The sequence below is a fragment of the Cyrtonyx montezumae genome, unplaced genomic scaffold (genome assembly GCF_038088225.1).
Source record: "Cyrtonyx montezumae isolate F1298 unplaced genomic scaffold, pur_monq_1.0 scaffold_13, whole genome shotgun sequence".
Taxonomy (NCBI): Eukaryota; Metazoa; Chordata; class Aves; order Galliformes; family Odontophoridae; genus Cyrtonyx; species Cyrtonyx montezumae.
Window position 1 is genome coordinate 5,610,423 of NW_027071859.1, and position 14,869 is coordinate 5,625,291.

Sequence of the window (14,869 nt, forward strand, 5' to 3'; positions counted from 1 at the left end):
ACAATTTCTAGCAGAGGGATTGCAGCATGGGCATCACCCTGCTGGATCCTGAAGAACATCTCCCTGGCTTCTGGGAAAGGATACAGTCCATCTGTCCATGAGTGGCTTCCCTTACACCAATATAAGCTGGGATGCAGTGGACCTGAGATAAAGCCCCTTCCTATATCTGCCTGTATTCCTCAGCAAGGGGCTTGAACTAGAGGACCTGGATGGCACAAGTCTGGGCTGTGCAATGGGCTCTGATCCCTACGTCCAGCTTTGACTCAGGGACACCAAGCCCCTTCCCTGGTCCCCAGGACTGGGCAAACCACACCCAGCTGAAAGCACACACACAAACTGCCTCTGCTGGCAAGAAGGTCTTTATTCAGATGTTGGCTTGGACAGGATACACTTGGAGCTGTGCACATCTCAGGGACCCACCAGGAGTGATGCCCAACACACAGCCCCATCCCCAGGGCCAGCCCATGCTGCCTGCCATTGCCACAGATGGGAACAGAGCTGGGAGTACAACACTTTAGGACCACCAAGGACCATGAGCTTCAGGGTGCCCTGAGAACCAGGGATGACAGCTGACTTCTCCTCCATGCCCTGCATCACTCCATCCCCATGCTATCAGTAGAACACCTTTTCCAGGTAGGTGTTCAGGAACATCCCTGTGGGGTCCAGCTTATCCCGGACAGAGCAGAATTTGGGGAAGGCCGGATACATCTTCTCAAAATCCTTGCGGGTGCAGCTGTGGGCCTGCAGGAGAGGAAATGGTGGGGGGCTGCCTGCAGCTAAGGAGCACACTGCTGGGAAGCCCATGCTGAAAGGGGTCAGTGTGATGTGAGAGCCCTCCTCTGGCCCTCTCCCTACCACAAAGGCCCCACCACGAGGATCTGTGATGGAGAAGGGGAAAGGACCCCTGGCAGAATGTGGCCACACATACCTTTGCCCAGTGTGGTCTCCCACCGTACTTCTTCATGATGCCCTCATAGGTCAGCCAGTAGTTGAGCCGAGGCACATTCTTCCCATAGGGCCTGATGGGGTCAAGCAAGGGGGCATTAACTTGAATATGTGGGAATTTGTTCACCCTCTCTGAGAAACTCACATCAGGGGGAGCACAGAAAACCCATGGGCCATCATGGACTCTTTGACCAGCACCAACAAGTGGAAACCCTCTTGGAACCATCATGGCAATGCCCAAGGCCAGGCCAGGTGGGGCTGTGAGCAGTCTGGGCTTGTGGGAGGTGTTCCTATGGCAAGGGCTGGGAATGAATGGGATTTAAGGTCTCTATGCCACTGACCCTCACACAGCACCGAGTGGAATGAGGTGAAGAAGCTCTACAGGAGCAGCTGAGAGACAGGTGGTTGAGCTTTACACTGCTGCTGGTGTCCTGCTGAGCACAGTTCCTAAATCTGCTTCAAAATAGAGAGGAGAGGAAGGAGCTTCTCACCTGTACATGATGATGTTCATGTAGCAGCTGTCCCTCTGGAAGCAAGGGCTCAGCCAGATCTCATCTGCTCGAGCAAAGCGCACCTCCACGGGGTAGTGGGCCACCATCTTTGGGTTGTTCTCCAGGGCAGCTTTCAGCTCCAGCAGTGCTTCCTTTGTCTTCTCACTGCCCAAAACCAGCTTGGTTAATGTCAGCATGGACTCATCCAGCTCTCTTAGGGTTTAAATGCCCCATAGCTCCATCCCTATGCTAATTCACCATTTCCCCATGACATATCCCAGCTTCTCCATCCCATCACTTTGTGCTCACCAAGCCCTTAAAGATGGGCTGGGTTCCCCCCACTAGATCAGGCTGCCCAGGGCCCCATCCAACCTGGTCTTGAGCACCTCCAGAGACAGAGCACTCAAAACCTCTCTGGACAACCTAAGATGTAGCGTGACACAGTGTCAGTACCCCCAGGCAAGGATGCAGAAGGGTCCCCACACCACGCTTCCAGGTGGCAATAGTGCCTGCTAGCCAGGTCCCTTTTGCTGTGTCTTTGCTCCTGCTCTAGGCAGGTTTGGGTGGGCACAGCACAGGGGAGAGAGTGTATTTTGGGATGGGCCAGGGTTCTGCGGGGCCATTTACATGGGGATGGCCCAGTCTTGCACGTGCTGCTTGAAGCGGCACTCGTAGTTGAAGATCTTGTAGCTGATGTTGATGTTCTCCACCCGGGAGCTGAAGAGGAGCCAGAAGAAAAAGCGGTTGATCCAGCACACCAAGCTGGGCACGAAGGTGCTGTGAGGGAAGAGCAGGAGGTGAGAACCCAACAGAACACTGCTCAGGGCTCACGGAGCCCAAGGCTCAACACAGGAATGCCAGGTGAGGGGATGCCCTCTAAAGGGGACGCACCCTCTCTATTCACCCTAGGTCTCACAGCCAACACCTTCCTCAAAAAGCTCCTTTTTATTTATTTTTTTATTTATTCTCCTTGCAAAACTCCAGGCTGCTCCAGCTCTGTGCACACGAGGGCAGTGCAGCCCCAGCCTTCAACCCCAACGTGCTCCTTCTGCACGGAAGGCAGCGAGCAGCCCCTGCTTCCCAGGGATGGGGAGTTCTGGGTCATTGTCTCCCCCCTGCTGCCACCCCATCAGCACATCCCTGAGTGCAGAGATGCAGAAAACGGAGAGGGAGGAGGCCACCCAAAGCCCTTCCCATGCACCTACCTGATCCAGAGGAGAAACTCCAGCAAGTAGTACCCTACAGCGTAATCCCAAAACCAGTTAGCAGACGAAGAGGGGGGCTGCAAAGCCAAGTAGAGGAAGATGATGGTCATTAGGAACTGGCAGGGATTGCAGCTTTCTCCATCCCACTTTGGAGCAGAGGTATGGAGAAAGGCACCTAAAGACCCCCACATCTCTCTCCCACGATGAAGTAGGGCCACATCCAGGCCTGGGAAGGGACAAGGCTTTGGGATGCAGCTTTGGTGATGGCCCTTCTCCCTTCCTCTTGGGCCCAGTGGTACCTGCCTTGTTTGTGGGGTCCTGGTAGATGACAGTGACGTTCTCACTGTGTGGGAACCACAGGAATCGGAAGTACTGGGATCTCCTCAGGTGATCATCAAGGTGATTGAGGACCTGCAACAATCAGAGGAAACAGGGATGGCAGAGAAGAAGAGACCCCACACAGTGCCAAGGTCCAAAATTGCAGGGCAGAGCCCGTGGGGCTGATTGAACCCCATGGGGGGAGCATGGCACATCCATCCTCCCCAACACCTCCCAGCTCTCTGCAGCTTGGCACAATGCTGGATGGAGCCAGGATGTGCAGCATGGAACTGGGATGCGCAACACAGATCCATCTCAGAGACGTACCCTGCTCCAAATGCAGAATCGACAAATTATTTATCAAGACACAAAAAAGAGCTTTAGGAAGGGCAGCTCTTTAAAGAGGATGAGCTGCCTGCCAGAAGCTGAAGACAGCAAGGAATGGGGATGGTAGAGAAAATGCAGGTGGGGATGAGGGTGGCTGCAGCCCAAGGACAGCCTATTCCTAAGGACAGAAGGTCTGTCCTAGAACTCCTTTGAGGAAATTCCACTGCAGAAATGAGAAGACACATCAGTCCTTGTTCCTGCTCCTTGTTTGTGTGTGCAAGAGCTTGTGCTCACCCTGAGCACGGTGCTCTACCACTCTTGCAAACAGCATCCCCAGTTCCTCCCAGCAGAGATCCCCCATAGCTTTGCAAGAAGGCTTAAAGAAAATCCAGTGGCTTTGCTTGACACAAGTGAAGCACACAGGGTGTAGTGACCCATGGGCACAACCCCAGAGAGGTCATGGCTGCTCACTTCCAGATGGGCCATTTGGGTTATTTGTACTAATGAACTATTAATCACTAAGCTGGGTTGCTTCAGCTCTGAGTATTTCGCTGTGACCCCACCATGAGATTAAGGCCATTATGGCCACGTGGTATTGTAACCTCAGTGGTGGACAGCACAGAGAATAGCCATTCCTGCAATTAGTGGGAATTAATGACCTCACGCTGCTGTTGTTAACTGCACGTTTGCAGGGTACACAGAGCCATGACAAATCATTAAGAAATTCCCATTTTCTGGCTGGAGGAACCCTTCTTTGCAGCCTCATGTCTCCCCAAGTAATCACGAGCCCATACATTCACTGGTTTGTTTTAGGAACAAGAGCATCAAGGAGCTAAACCCAGTTGGGAAAAGAAGCGTGCAGAGGCAGCAGCTCTCAAGGTGATCCTGCAGCGCTCGCTCTTCCCGAGCTCACGAGCAAATTGCCACGGGGTGACCTCTTCAATGTGTGCCTTTGATGCCTCTGATAGAGCCAGATCAGCCTGGAGAAAATCAGTTGGCGGCTTTGTAGGATAATTGCAGCGCAGGCGGGAGCAGTGGGAGTCCTTGGGGACATCGCCTGGGTCGGAGGCAGAGGACATGTGGTGAAAATCTTGCACACAGCGAAGATGGCCCAGGAGCATGCTGAGCCCCAGGGAAGTTTGACTTGGCTTTGTTACACTTTCCAGCACAAATTCCTTCACTGCATAAAGGCTGGGTTAAAACAGGTTTTGGGGGATAAATAGCATGAAGTCACAGGCACACCTCCTCCAGGTCAATCAGAGCCAGGGAGCATGGAGTGCTCATGTTCTAGGAGAGGATGCTGGTGCTAAGCATCACCCTGTGCCCATGCTTCCAACAGAGGAAGCATCTGCATCCACGCACTAAAGTCAACCCCAGCATCACTGGGCCCGAGGGATCAGGTCAGGTACAGCACCAGGATGGAGTGCACAATGAATTTTGGCTACCTGTGCTCAAGGAATGTGTCCTAGGGGCCTGGAACACAAAGAATGAGTTGGGTTGGAAGGGACCTCAAAGATCATAGAGTCACAGAATGGTTGGATTGGAAGAGTTCTTAAAGATCATAGAGACACAGAATGGATTGGGTTGGAAGGCATCTTAGAGATCAGAGAATCTTGGAATTGTTCTGTTGGAAGAGTCCTTATAAACCCCCCAACCCCTGCTATGGGCTGGATGCCCCCCTCCAGCTCAGGCTGTCCAGGGCCCACGCATGGCCTTGGGTACCTCCAGGCATGGGGCACCCACAGCTCTCTGAGCAGCAGTGTCAGGGCCTCACTGGCCTCTGAGCACAGAATTTGGTCCTAATATCTAACCTAAACCACCACTGTTTTAGTTTAAAACTGTTCCTCCTTGTTCCATCACTATCCGCTCATCTCATAAAGGTTTTGGGTTTGGGTTCAGTAGTGGTAGGCTCACAGCCAAACTTCTTCCCCCTTCCAGCTCCAAAAATTCCAGTGCTGCAAACTGAAAAAGTCATCAGTAGAACAAGCATCTTATTCTGGCCCATCCTCATCCTCTTCAGCCTCCCATCAGGTTGGGTTGAGGGGTAACTGAGCTCAGCCCCATCACCACCCCAGAACATGCTATGGGGCTCAGGCGACCCCAGCTGTGCCACAGACCCTCTCTGTCTACACTTCATTCCCAGTCACCATCAGCAGCCAGAGCAGCTGAGCATATTCCAGTGATAAAGATGATCACGAGGCCAGAAAAGAAGGCAAGCAGATCTTACATAACCACAAATTCAAGCGTGGCTCCTGACACATATATTATTTGCAATGTCTTAGATAACTCAGGCTTAAATATTTCAAGCAGCCTGCTCCCTTGCCATTATTCTCTTCCGCCTCGCTGGGCCACTCGACATGAAAGCTGGAGATCTGGAAGCAAGCAAGGAGCAGCGACAACCGAGGATTGATAATGGCATTAATATTTATAGGGTGCATCCCTGCTTTTCCCCGCTAGCCCCGAGGGACAGGAAAAGACACTACAGCCCTGTAGGGCTGAGGGCATGTCCCAAACATCCCTGTTCAGCATGGTGCGCCTTGCTAAAAGGCAGATTAGGAGGTGTAAAACGACTGGCACCTTCAAGGGCAGATCTGCTGTTAGGGAAGGTCCTGTGCAGTGCTAAGCCTGAGCATCCCAGCTCTGCCCGTGTCATGGCCAGTACCACGGCCAGAGGCTTTGGTAGATCCCCGAGGACGAGACCCCATCCATGGCAGGTGATGAGGATGCTCAGCAGCAGGGTCTGGAAAGGCAGCTTATGAGCAAGGGTTTGGACAGGATGACCCCCAGAGGTCCCTTCCAACTCCACCTGAGATTATTTGGCCAAAGGTGATGCCAGTTGAGGTGAAGGTCTGAGCAGTCCTGTAGGATGGGTAAGGATCAAGCCATAAGGAGCCAGGAGATCCTACTACACTTCAATGCATTTAAAGCAGGCAATTTTGCCACAGGACACCAAGGGAACTGCAGGTTGAATTATTCAACGCCAATTCATCCCCTCTGCAACTGGAAACACCTGCAAGGAGCTCAGTGCTGGCCAGGAGGGTACCGTGGGGAAACATCTCCAGGGATGTCCATGGTGCTACAGCTCTGGCTGCTCTGCCATTGGGTCAATGGAGATGCCACAGGTGCTGGGGTGGTGAGCATGGACCTTCCTGTCCTCCTTCCAGCTCAGCCCAACCACAACTCGAAGGACACCAGGCTGCTTTGAATAAGGGCTTGTGAAAATGATCCTGTGACTCTGCTCAGTTCACATTGCTGGTGGTGCTCCAGCCAACCCAACGGGGCACTGAATAATTCAGTCCTTAAAAAATTAAGGACAGCATTTCTCAGAGCTTTACCATCACTGCAGCTCTGATCAATCCTGCAACAAATTCCGCCATTGTGTCCAAGGAGTTTTCATCTTTCATGAGCCTGGCTTGACAAAGCTCTGCGCTAGTGTTATCCAAGGCTGGAAGTGGACCTGTGAGACTCAGATGGGACAAGATGCTGCTGAGGTTTGTACACCAGCAGGGATGTCAGACCTCCTAGGAGGACACAGATGATGAGTGATTGGAGCAGATCCAAGCTCCAGAAGCTCTCAACCACCACTGATTTCTTCCATCTGTTGGATTTTGTGCCTCAGTTTCCCAATCCAGACAGACAACTCCTTCCAGTGAATGCAGACTGCCCCATAGTGTTAGGAAGGCCATCGAGTCTCACAATAGTCTACTCACAGGTGTTGCTGTGCTGCTGGCTTCAGCCTTCAGTGATGGCCTGCTGCTGGTGACATGAGACAAGCTGTGTTCCAGCCCTAGATGGGTCACCCTCCCCAATACCATAGCACCACAAGGGCAGGAGGACTCCAAGGAAGTCATAGTGATAAAGGCTGAAAAAAAACACTAAGATTATCAAGTCCAACCGTTGACCTGCTGAGCAGTTATGTGCCAGAGCTCCATGGCACAGCCCCCACTGCCTCAGCCCTACAGCCAGCAGGAACCCAAACTTCTCCTGCTCTCCTCAGTGCCCTTTCATGGGCTGTGTGCAGGATGCAGCCTTTGAGAATGGGGCGGCCATGGGGAGGGGACAACAAGGGGAGGACAGGCAGCAGAAGTTGCCAAGAGGTGACACCATGTGAAGCTTTCAGAGTTGTGCAAGATGGGGTCAAAACCCCACAGAATGCCTCAGATGGGCCACTACTGCCATACACCTTAGTTGTGGAGTTTGGTACCTTTGGTAAATTGGAGACTGACGTAGTCAGTAGCAACAAGACAAATGTTTATAAGGAGTTTTCCATGGCTCCATGCAGATCCATGGTTGAGAGCTGAGAAGGGATTTGTTAGCATGTCCTGGAAGCTTGCCACCCATCGTGCCCTTTTATACCTCTCTGGAAGGAAGCATGTTTCCTCTAAAAAAAATACAGTTAAACTCAACCTTTGTGCTGGGAGTCCCCATCCTGAAAACCCTCAGAACTTGCACACAAGAAGGGGCTTGCTATCTAGGATGGAGATGCTCCCAGACTATTTTAGGTGGCCCATCTGTCACAGGGAAAAACAAGGCTCTGGTTCTCAGAAGGCAGCCCATCCCTGAAGCACCAGGCTCATGGTACCCGCAGGCATTACTGGCTGCCAGGGATGCAGGGCAGTGCAGGCACCAACTTCTCCCCTTCTTGCTCACGTTGGCCAGCACACCAGCTTGGCAGCCTGGGATTTCCTGCCAGGACAATTTTCTCCAGCTGGAACATTAAATCTGCATCAGGCATTGCCCACGAGATATGGGAATGATTGAAATCCACAAGATGTGGGAGTGATTGAAACCCACCAGGTGTGGGAACGACTTAAAACCCGGCAGGGTCATGCACAAAGAATGGGGGCTCTGAGCCAGGAAACCTGGGTCCCACCTCTGCCACCTCCATGCTGAGTCAGGCAGAGGACCGCTGATGCTGAGAGACTTGGGGCTGTACAAATGCTGGTCCAGGATAGTAAAAACAGCTATTTGGATCTCAGACTGGGTAAATGCAAATAAAATAAAATATATTCAACAGTCCGAACCAGTTTCAAAAGAGGAGCCTGGGAATGGCTGAAAGGTGAAACGTGATAGCAGTGATGAAAGAGATGAGGTTTCCTTTATACCATTGAACTGTCCTGGGCTAGATTCAGGGCTGAAAGCAGAGTCACAGAGCCCAGAGTGCTTGGAGCTAGAGGTAACCAGCTCTGGTCCCGCCCTGCCCCCGCAGGGCCACCCAGAGCAGAGAGCCCAGCACCATGGCCAGGGATTGTGGGAGATCTCCAAGGAGGAGACCTCACATGTCTCTGGTCCCAGTCCCAGAAGATGCTATTCCCACTCATGAGAAGTTAAAATGGCATTTCCTAAGAACCGTGGCTTCCTCTTCACAGTCAACCTGGTCAATTCCCAGCTTATAGGACACCACGAAGAACAAGATGAAGATGCATGATGGGTACAACCTATGCAATGGGTTCAACCTACACATACCTGTGGTATTTTCTACCACTTTCCAACCATTTCAGGAACTCTGCCTCTCCCCAAGGAGGCTTTGAGAGCATAGCTGACACCGTACCTCTGTGAGGGTGGATGGAAAGGTCACTTCGTGCAGGTGGAACTGGGGCACACACTGGAAGGTCACAGTGAGCACGACGCCCAGGCACCCAAGGTGCAGGCGGGCAGCCTGGAAGATGTCTGCATTGATGGACTCAGAGCACTCCAGGATGTCCCCTGAAGCAGTCAGCAGTGAAAGCCCCACAACCTGCCAGGAGTAGAGCCAGGCATCAGTGAGCACTCAACCTGGTGTCCCAGACCTCATATCCACCCCAAACATCTCCCTCTCCTGCTGCCTTCAGTGTTCTGACATAAAAGGACCCTTCTGTCCCTCACAGGCACTAGGAAAAGCCATTGATCAAAGAAGTAAACCTCCCCCAAATTATTTCACATCTCCACAACCATTGGTGGGATCTCCGTGTAGGATTCGAGCTAGGAGTGGAGCATTTTCATAACCATCCAGTTAAAAAAAGACATAGTCTCTGTAAAGGTTCAGTTGTAGAGGGGGGGAAAGGGGGTGGCTTCAGTACAAGAACTACATATTCTCTCCTATTTCACAGAATCACAAAGATTGGAAAAGACCACTAAGACCACCAAGTCCAACCATCAACACATCCCCACCAATTTCATTGGACTACAGGACAATAAAGCATAGGGACAAAGGAGTCTTGGGATGGATCATGCTTTAGGTGGCAGAATAGGTCTCAGCACGCTCAAGGGATGAGCTGGACTGACTTATGGGGAATTTGGGGACAGGATACTTCCTTTGTCAGGCATGCTAGTCCCAGACCAGGAGATGGGACAATGGGACACGTCCCCTGTAGCCCTCAGAACTCAACATCCACACAGTGACACTGTGACTCACCTGGGTGGGGAGGATGCCATGCTTGATCCCAGTGTTGTGTGTCCCCGTCCCAATCACACCAGCTGCTGCCACCTCAGAAACAGCTCCTAAGCTGTGGGCAGATAAAGTTGGGTGAGGACCTGAGTGTGTGGGACATGGCATGGGGAGCAGCCTACTGAGCTAGACTGTGCGTGCTGGCATAGAATCCCTCAGAACCTGACCCAATCCCCTCCGAGTAAGGTTTTCTACTCTTCAGGGCACCCTGCAGCCATGAGTGTTTTTCTTGACTATATGTGAACTTCTCCTTGGGTCATATCTATTAGGATCCTGTTTTAGTCCGTGCAGAGGAAGAGGCAGGTGGTGCTTTCTGCCAGCCCAGCTTGTAACATCTGGCAAGTCCCCAGCTCTCCCCATCAGCTTGGAATGACTCACTGGCACAGAGATGTCCCCCACATTGAGTCCCTCCAGCCACAGCAAAGGCAGGATTCTCCCAAATCCCCTTCCAGCTTCCAACAGCTGGGATGCAGGATCTCCTAAACCAGGCTCACTCTCTACGGGCGCTGCACTCCCTCAATGGATTTGTCCTCCATGCAGGTCCTGATGTCACCACCCACACTGGTGACCACCTGATCATGGGGGGCTTCTGACAAACCCATCACTCATATTTACTGAGAGACACAAGATACTGGAGGTGTTCATAACAGGTTGGATGGAGCCCTGGGCAACCTGCTCTAGTAGCAGATCTAGAGGTTGGTAGCCCTGCCTGTGGCGGGGGGTTTGAACATGGTGATCCTTCGGGTCCCTTCCAACCCAACCATTCTATGGTTATATGATTATAAACTGAGCCAACCTGGAATGAAAGAACAATTTCTTCCCTGGGGTCAGCAGGAGGTTGAGTGTGAGAAACGCTCTCCATGAGCATTTCCCTTTGCTAAGCCCCTTCCTGAACACTTCAGGGAGGAGGCAGTGGGACCAGCTAGGATCACTCTGTGGTGCCTCAGTGCTCCATCAGATCCCAAAGCAAACACCCACGCTCTGCAGCATAAGCTCTCCAAACATCTCCCATCTTGCTACATCCCCACACTTGACGTGGGGCAAGGATGGACACCTCTCGAGGATGGACAGCTCTTCAACTCCCAACACACCACATGATGTGATGTGGAATATCAACAACACAACAAAAACCACAAAACCATGACAGGCAGACACCCAGGGATGGCTCTGAACACGTGTCCCACTCACTTGGCCAACGCCAGCCCATGCTTGCTCAGCTCCACGTTCAGATCCGAGAGGAAGATCCCACCTTCTACTGTCACCTGCTGCTTCTCCTTGTCCACCTGCAAAGGATGAGACAGCTTCAGGCAAGGAAGGAGGGGGTCACTCCCTATGCCATGGAAAGGACAACATGTAGATATTAAATCCTCCTTGAACACAATTTGGGAAGGCATCTTCACTTTCTTGCATTTTTATAGCAGCTCCATGTGTTCCTGAAGCAGAAGACTTCTACACAATGGGAAAATGCCCACTCCCTCTTCTTGCACCAACATTTCAGGGTCTGGCCTGGGAGAACTACCAGCCATGAGAGGACAGCCCCCTCACCCTCCATCCCAGATACACTGGGATTGCTGCAGTGCCACCCATCCCCACACTGAGGCAAGTGCCACTATATCCCAGGGCCACCACGCCTCACCTTGAGGACCTTGTTCATCTTCCCCATCTGGATCATGAAGTCATCAGTGCAGGCAATGTCAGAAGGCGAGTGGCCGCCCCCCACCACCTTCACCCTCTTGTTCCGCTGACGGGCCATATCCAGGATCTGTGGGGGCAACACATCGGCCCTGAGCACCCAACATGCCACGTGTTGGGGTGGTGATGGAGGCACATCCTCAAGCCTCACCCATCTTTACACAGATAGTTCACCATCCAGGCCTAAAGCCATCGCTGGAAACAAGGTTCCTCCCAGGACAGCCCTTGGGATCACCCCAAAAGAGGTGATGCCCACCTCAAACACCCAAGGATGACAGAGGCCTCCCTGGAGGGAAAGGACTCCCATCCCACAACATAGCAAGAGACCGAGACCTCAGATGCCCCAAAACAGTGTGTTTGGGGCTGGGTGTGCTATTTTTCCACACTTGAAGGTGTTTGACATCATGTCTTTGGCTCAGAAGGTTGGGCCAAAACTTGGGGCTGAGGGAAGGACCCATGCTGTCATGGCTGGGATCCATCTGAACACGAAGGATTGGCATAGCCCTCACTGTTATTCCCTCCTCTAGTTCCTAACAGGCTCTGGGAGCTTCTCCTTACCTCCCGGATCTCCTCCACTGAGGTGGGCTGGAAGTACAGCTCCGGGGAGGAGCCATACGTCTTGGCCCAGTTCTGGAACTTGACTCCTCCTTGGCCATGAACCTGGTGCAAGAACAAGAGGTAAAGCAGAGGGAAACAGATAGTACAAGAGGTGATGGCCTCAAGTTGTGCCAGCGGAAGGTTCAGGTGGGGTATTAGGAAACATTTCTCATCTGAAATATTGGTTGGGAATTGGCACAGCTGCACAGGGAGGTGGTGGGGTCACCGTCACGGAGAGTGCTCCAGAACCATGGGGATGTGGCACTGAGGGATGTGGACAGTGGGCATGGTGATCTTATTGTCTTTTCTAGCTGGAATGCTTCTGTGACTGTATGAAATGTCTCCCCTGCTGTTCTTCCTTTGTCAGTTAAAGCCCCCATACCAGCGCTGGGTTTCCACCCGAGTTGGTTATTGAAGGCACAGAAGCTCATCTCAGCCCAACACCCTGCTGGAGGTGTCCCCAAAGTCAGTGGGGAGACATGGGTGGACTGCTGTAAGTATATCCCATGAGCACAGCCCACCCCATTCTCCCACACTTCCCATGGCTTCTTTTGCACCGGTCTGGTAGAATCAGGCTCAACTCCCAGTGCACAGACCATGGCTGTGGGGACAGTTTTTCCCATGCAAAGAGCAGACCTCGTAAAAGGACACCCCAAATCTGACCAAACCTCTCCAGGGAGCAGCAGGGGTGCCCCAACCCCCCTATCCCTGTCACCCCAGAGTCCCCATTCCAGTTCTCCCCGGGTAGGGCAGGGACACCTCCTGATGGCCCATTACCCCACGTGGGGGAGGTGACACTGCCTGGGGACACGGCCATCAGGAGCAATGCTGATCCCACAGCCCTGGGGGCGAGGGGGAGGTGGGATGAGACAGAGGTAGAGCCAGGGTAACCCGGGGGCTTTATGAAATATATAGGGAAAAGAAGAACAGCATTGAGGAAAGGTGTTCAGTGGGTCAGAAGACATTCCTGTTCAGCAGCCACAGCCTGATCCTAAGTCATAAAGGGAATCTGCTCCCTCCCTCCCCACTTCCTTTGATAAACCTTTCTTGTTTCTCACCCCATCGTTTAATCCGTCATCCGATTCTTATCAAAAGTCACAATAGATAAAGCTCTGCCGGCCCCGGTTCCCTCCCCACCCCAAATGCCGCCCCACAATGGGGTGCTCCCCCCCCTTACCATGCTGCTGGAGGGAAAACACGGGGCGTTGTGGGGTGTGATGCAGACAGCGCAGATCGATGTGAGGTGATGATGTGGAGTGATGTGGGGTTGCTGCCGCCTGGCTCAGTAAGCAGCCCCTCCCCAGGCCGAGGGGGGTAATGAGTAACAGCCCTGCCCCTAACTCTGCAAGAGGAGCGAAGGGGCTGTGCCCTTTGCCCCAAGCTGGGAGGGGGATGCTGCAAACCCTGGGGCTCAAACAGGAGATCCTCCGGTCGGAAGGGTTCCTGAAGCAGCATCTGATGGAGCCAAAGGGAACAGCCCTGGAAGGATCTGAGGGTTGTATGCACACAAAGGAGTTCAGGTTGGGCGCGCACGCATCGAGTTTCCCCATGCAAACGGGCACTAGGGATGCTCCACGCACACACAACACGCTCTGCTGCCCCACTGAGAGCAAGATGCAGTGCAATTACTGATTGCCGTTAATTGCAGAGCAGGAGCCTGAAGGATCCCTCCCTCTCCCACCCCTCCTTCAGAGCTCTCCACATCTCCCATCCACCTCCAAAACTCCTTGGCCCACTGACCACCCTGAACCCTTGCTGAGGTTTCCCTAGCTGCACCACGGTGAAATTAATGTGTAATTTGCCAGCGATGGGGCTGATTGGGGTCAGCCACCTCTTCGCCTGCCCTGCTCACAGCTGCGGGTGCACAAAGGTCAGCAGAGCTTCAAACAGAGCCCAGAAATTACTAATTAACAGCAGAGGTGCAGCAACTCCACACCTCCCCTCCACTTGGCAGCTGGGTGTCTGCAGGCTCTTGGCTACACCAAGGGGATGAATACCACCCCGGAGCAGTTATTTGGTGCCAGCCTGGGCTCAGCTGATGTTGCTGCTGTCCCCTGGTTGTGACAGAACCGAGGAGTGCTGCTCTGGGCCTCCCTGCAAAGCCTTATATTCGTGAAACCTGCAGGAATACCACAGCCGTTTGCAGCCATTCTCCTCTCTGTCACATTTGGGACACTGACTGCAATGCATTCCCACATCACAATGCATTCCCCAGTTACAGTGCATTCCTCAATTGCAATGCATTGCCAAGTTGCAACACCCTTCCCAGCTGCAGGGATCCCAACCCAGGCTGTGCCCCATGCCCCCTGGCAGGGTCTGCCCACACTGCTGCCTCGTGGCTCTCCCCAGTGCCTGGTACAGGTGAAGGGACCATGAGAGCCACCACAGTCCCTATAACAAATGGGGAAACAGAGACATGTGGGATAGTGGTGCTTCACTGCAGCTCCCTTGAGTATCTGAGAGTCGAGAATGACCTGAGCACTGCTCCTGCCAGGCAGAAACTAGTTCCTTCCCATCCTTTTCCATTTAAAAACAAAAGATAAAATATAATTACGGGCAGCTTTTATCTTTTACTGTTGCTTCTTGGGCTTTTTTTTTTTCCCTTCGCCTGTTAATTGCTTCCATTCCCACAGCCAATGGGGCCTGCAGGGTGGGAGAGCCCCCCATGTCCTCACCCCATGGTCCTGCAGCCTTGGTTGGGGGGGTTGGGAGTGGGGATCAGACCCCATTAAAAGCACACGGAGACACCCCACGATCCAGTCTGCAAAGCTGCACTTTGGTGCCGAGATCAGAGCTGAGCAAAACGTGTGGGGCCAGGAGGGACCTTTGCACTCTGCAGTAAACACTCATTAACCCACTGCTGCTGC

The 14,869-nt window shown here is 52.9% G+C and overlaps 2 protein-coding genes across 2 annotated transcripts in view; both read right to left on the reverse strand.

Annotated features, from left to right (window-relative positions):
• The window catches only part of CLU (clusterin), a 212,328-nt gene that overhangs the window by 92,722 nt on the left and 104,737 nt on the right, over window positions 1-14,869 (reverse strand).
• Window positions 324-12,601, reverse strand: LOC136045239 (L-gulonolactone oxidase-like). The gene is made up of 12 exons (XM_065731067.1): window positions 12,524-12,601; window positions 11,964-12,203; window positions 11,350-11,475; window positions 10,902-10,996; window positions 9,681-9,771; window positions 8,838-9,023; window positions 2,945-3,052; window positions 2,642-2,718; window positions 2,064-2,213; window positions 1,437-1,601; window positions 929-1,019; window positions 324-741 (listed from the first exon to the last, which is right to left on the reverse strand). The coding sequence occupies exons 1-12, from the start codon at window positions 12,599-12,601 to the stop codon at window positions 613-615; spliced, it is 1,536 nt and encodes a 511-aa protein (XP_065587139.1). The 3' UTR covers window positions 324-612.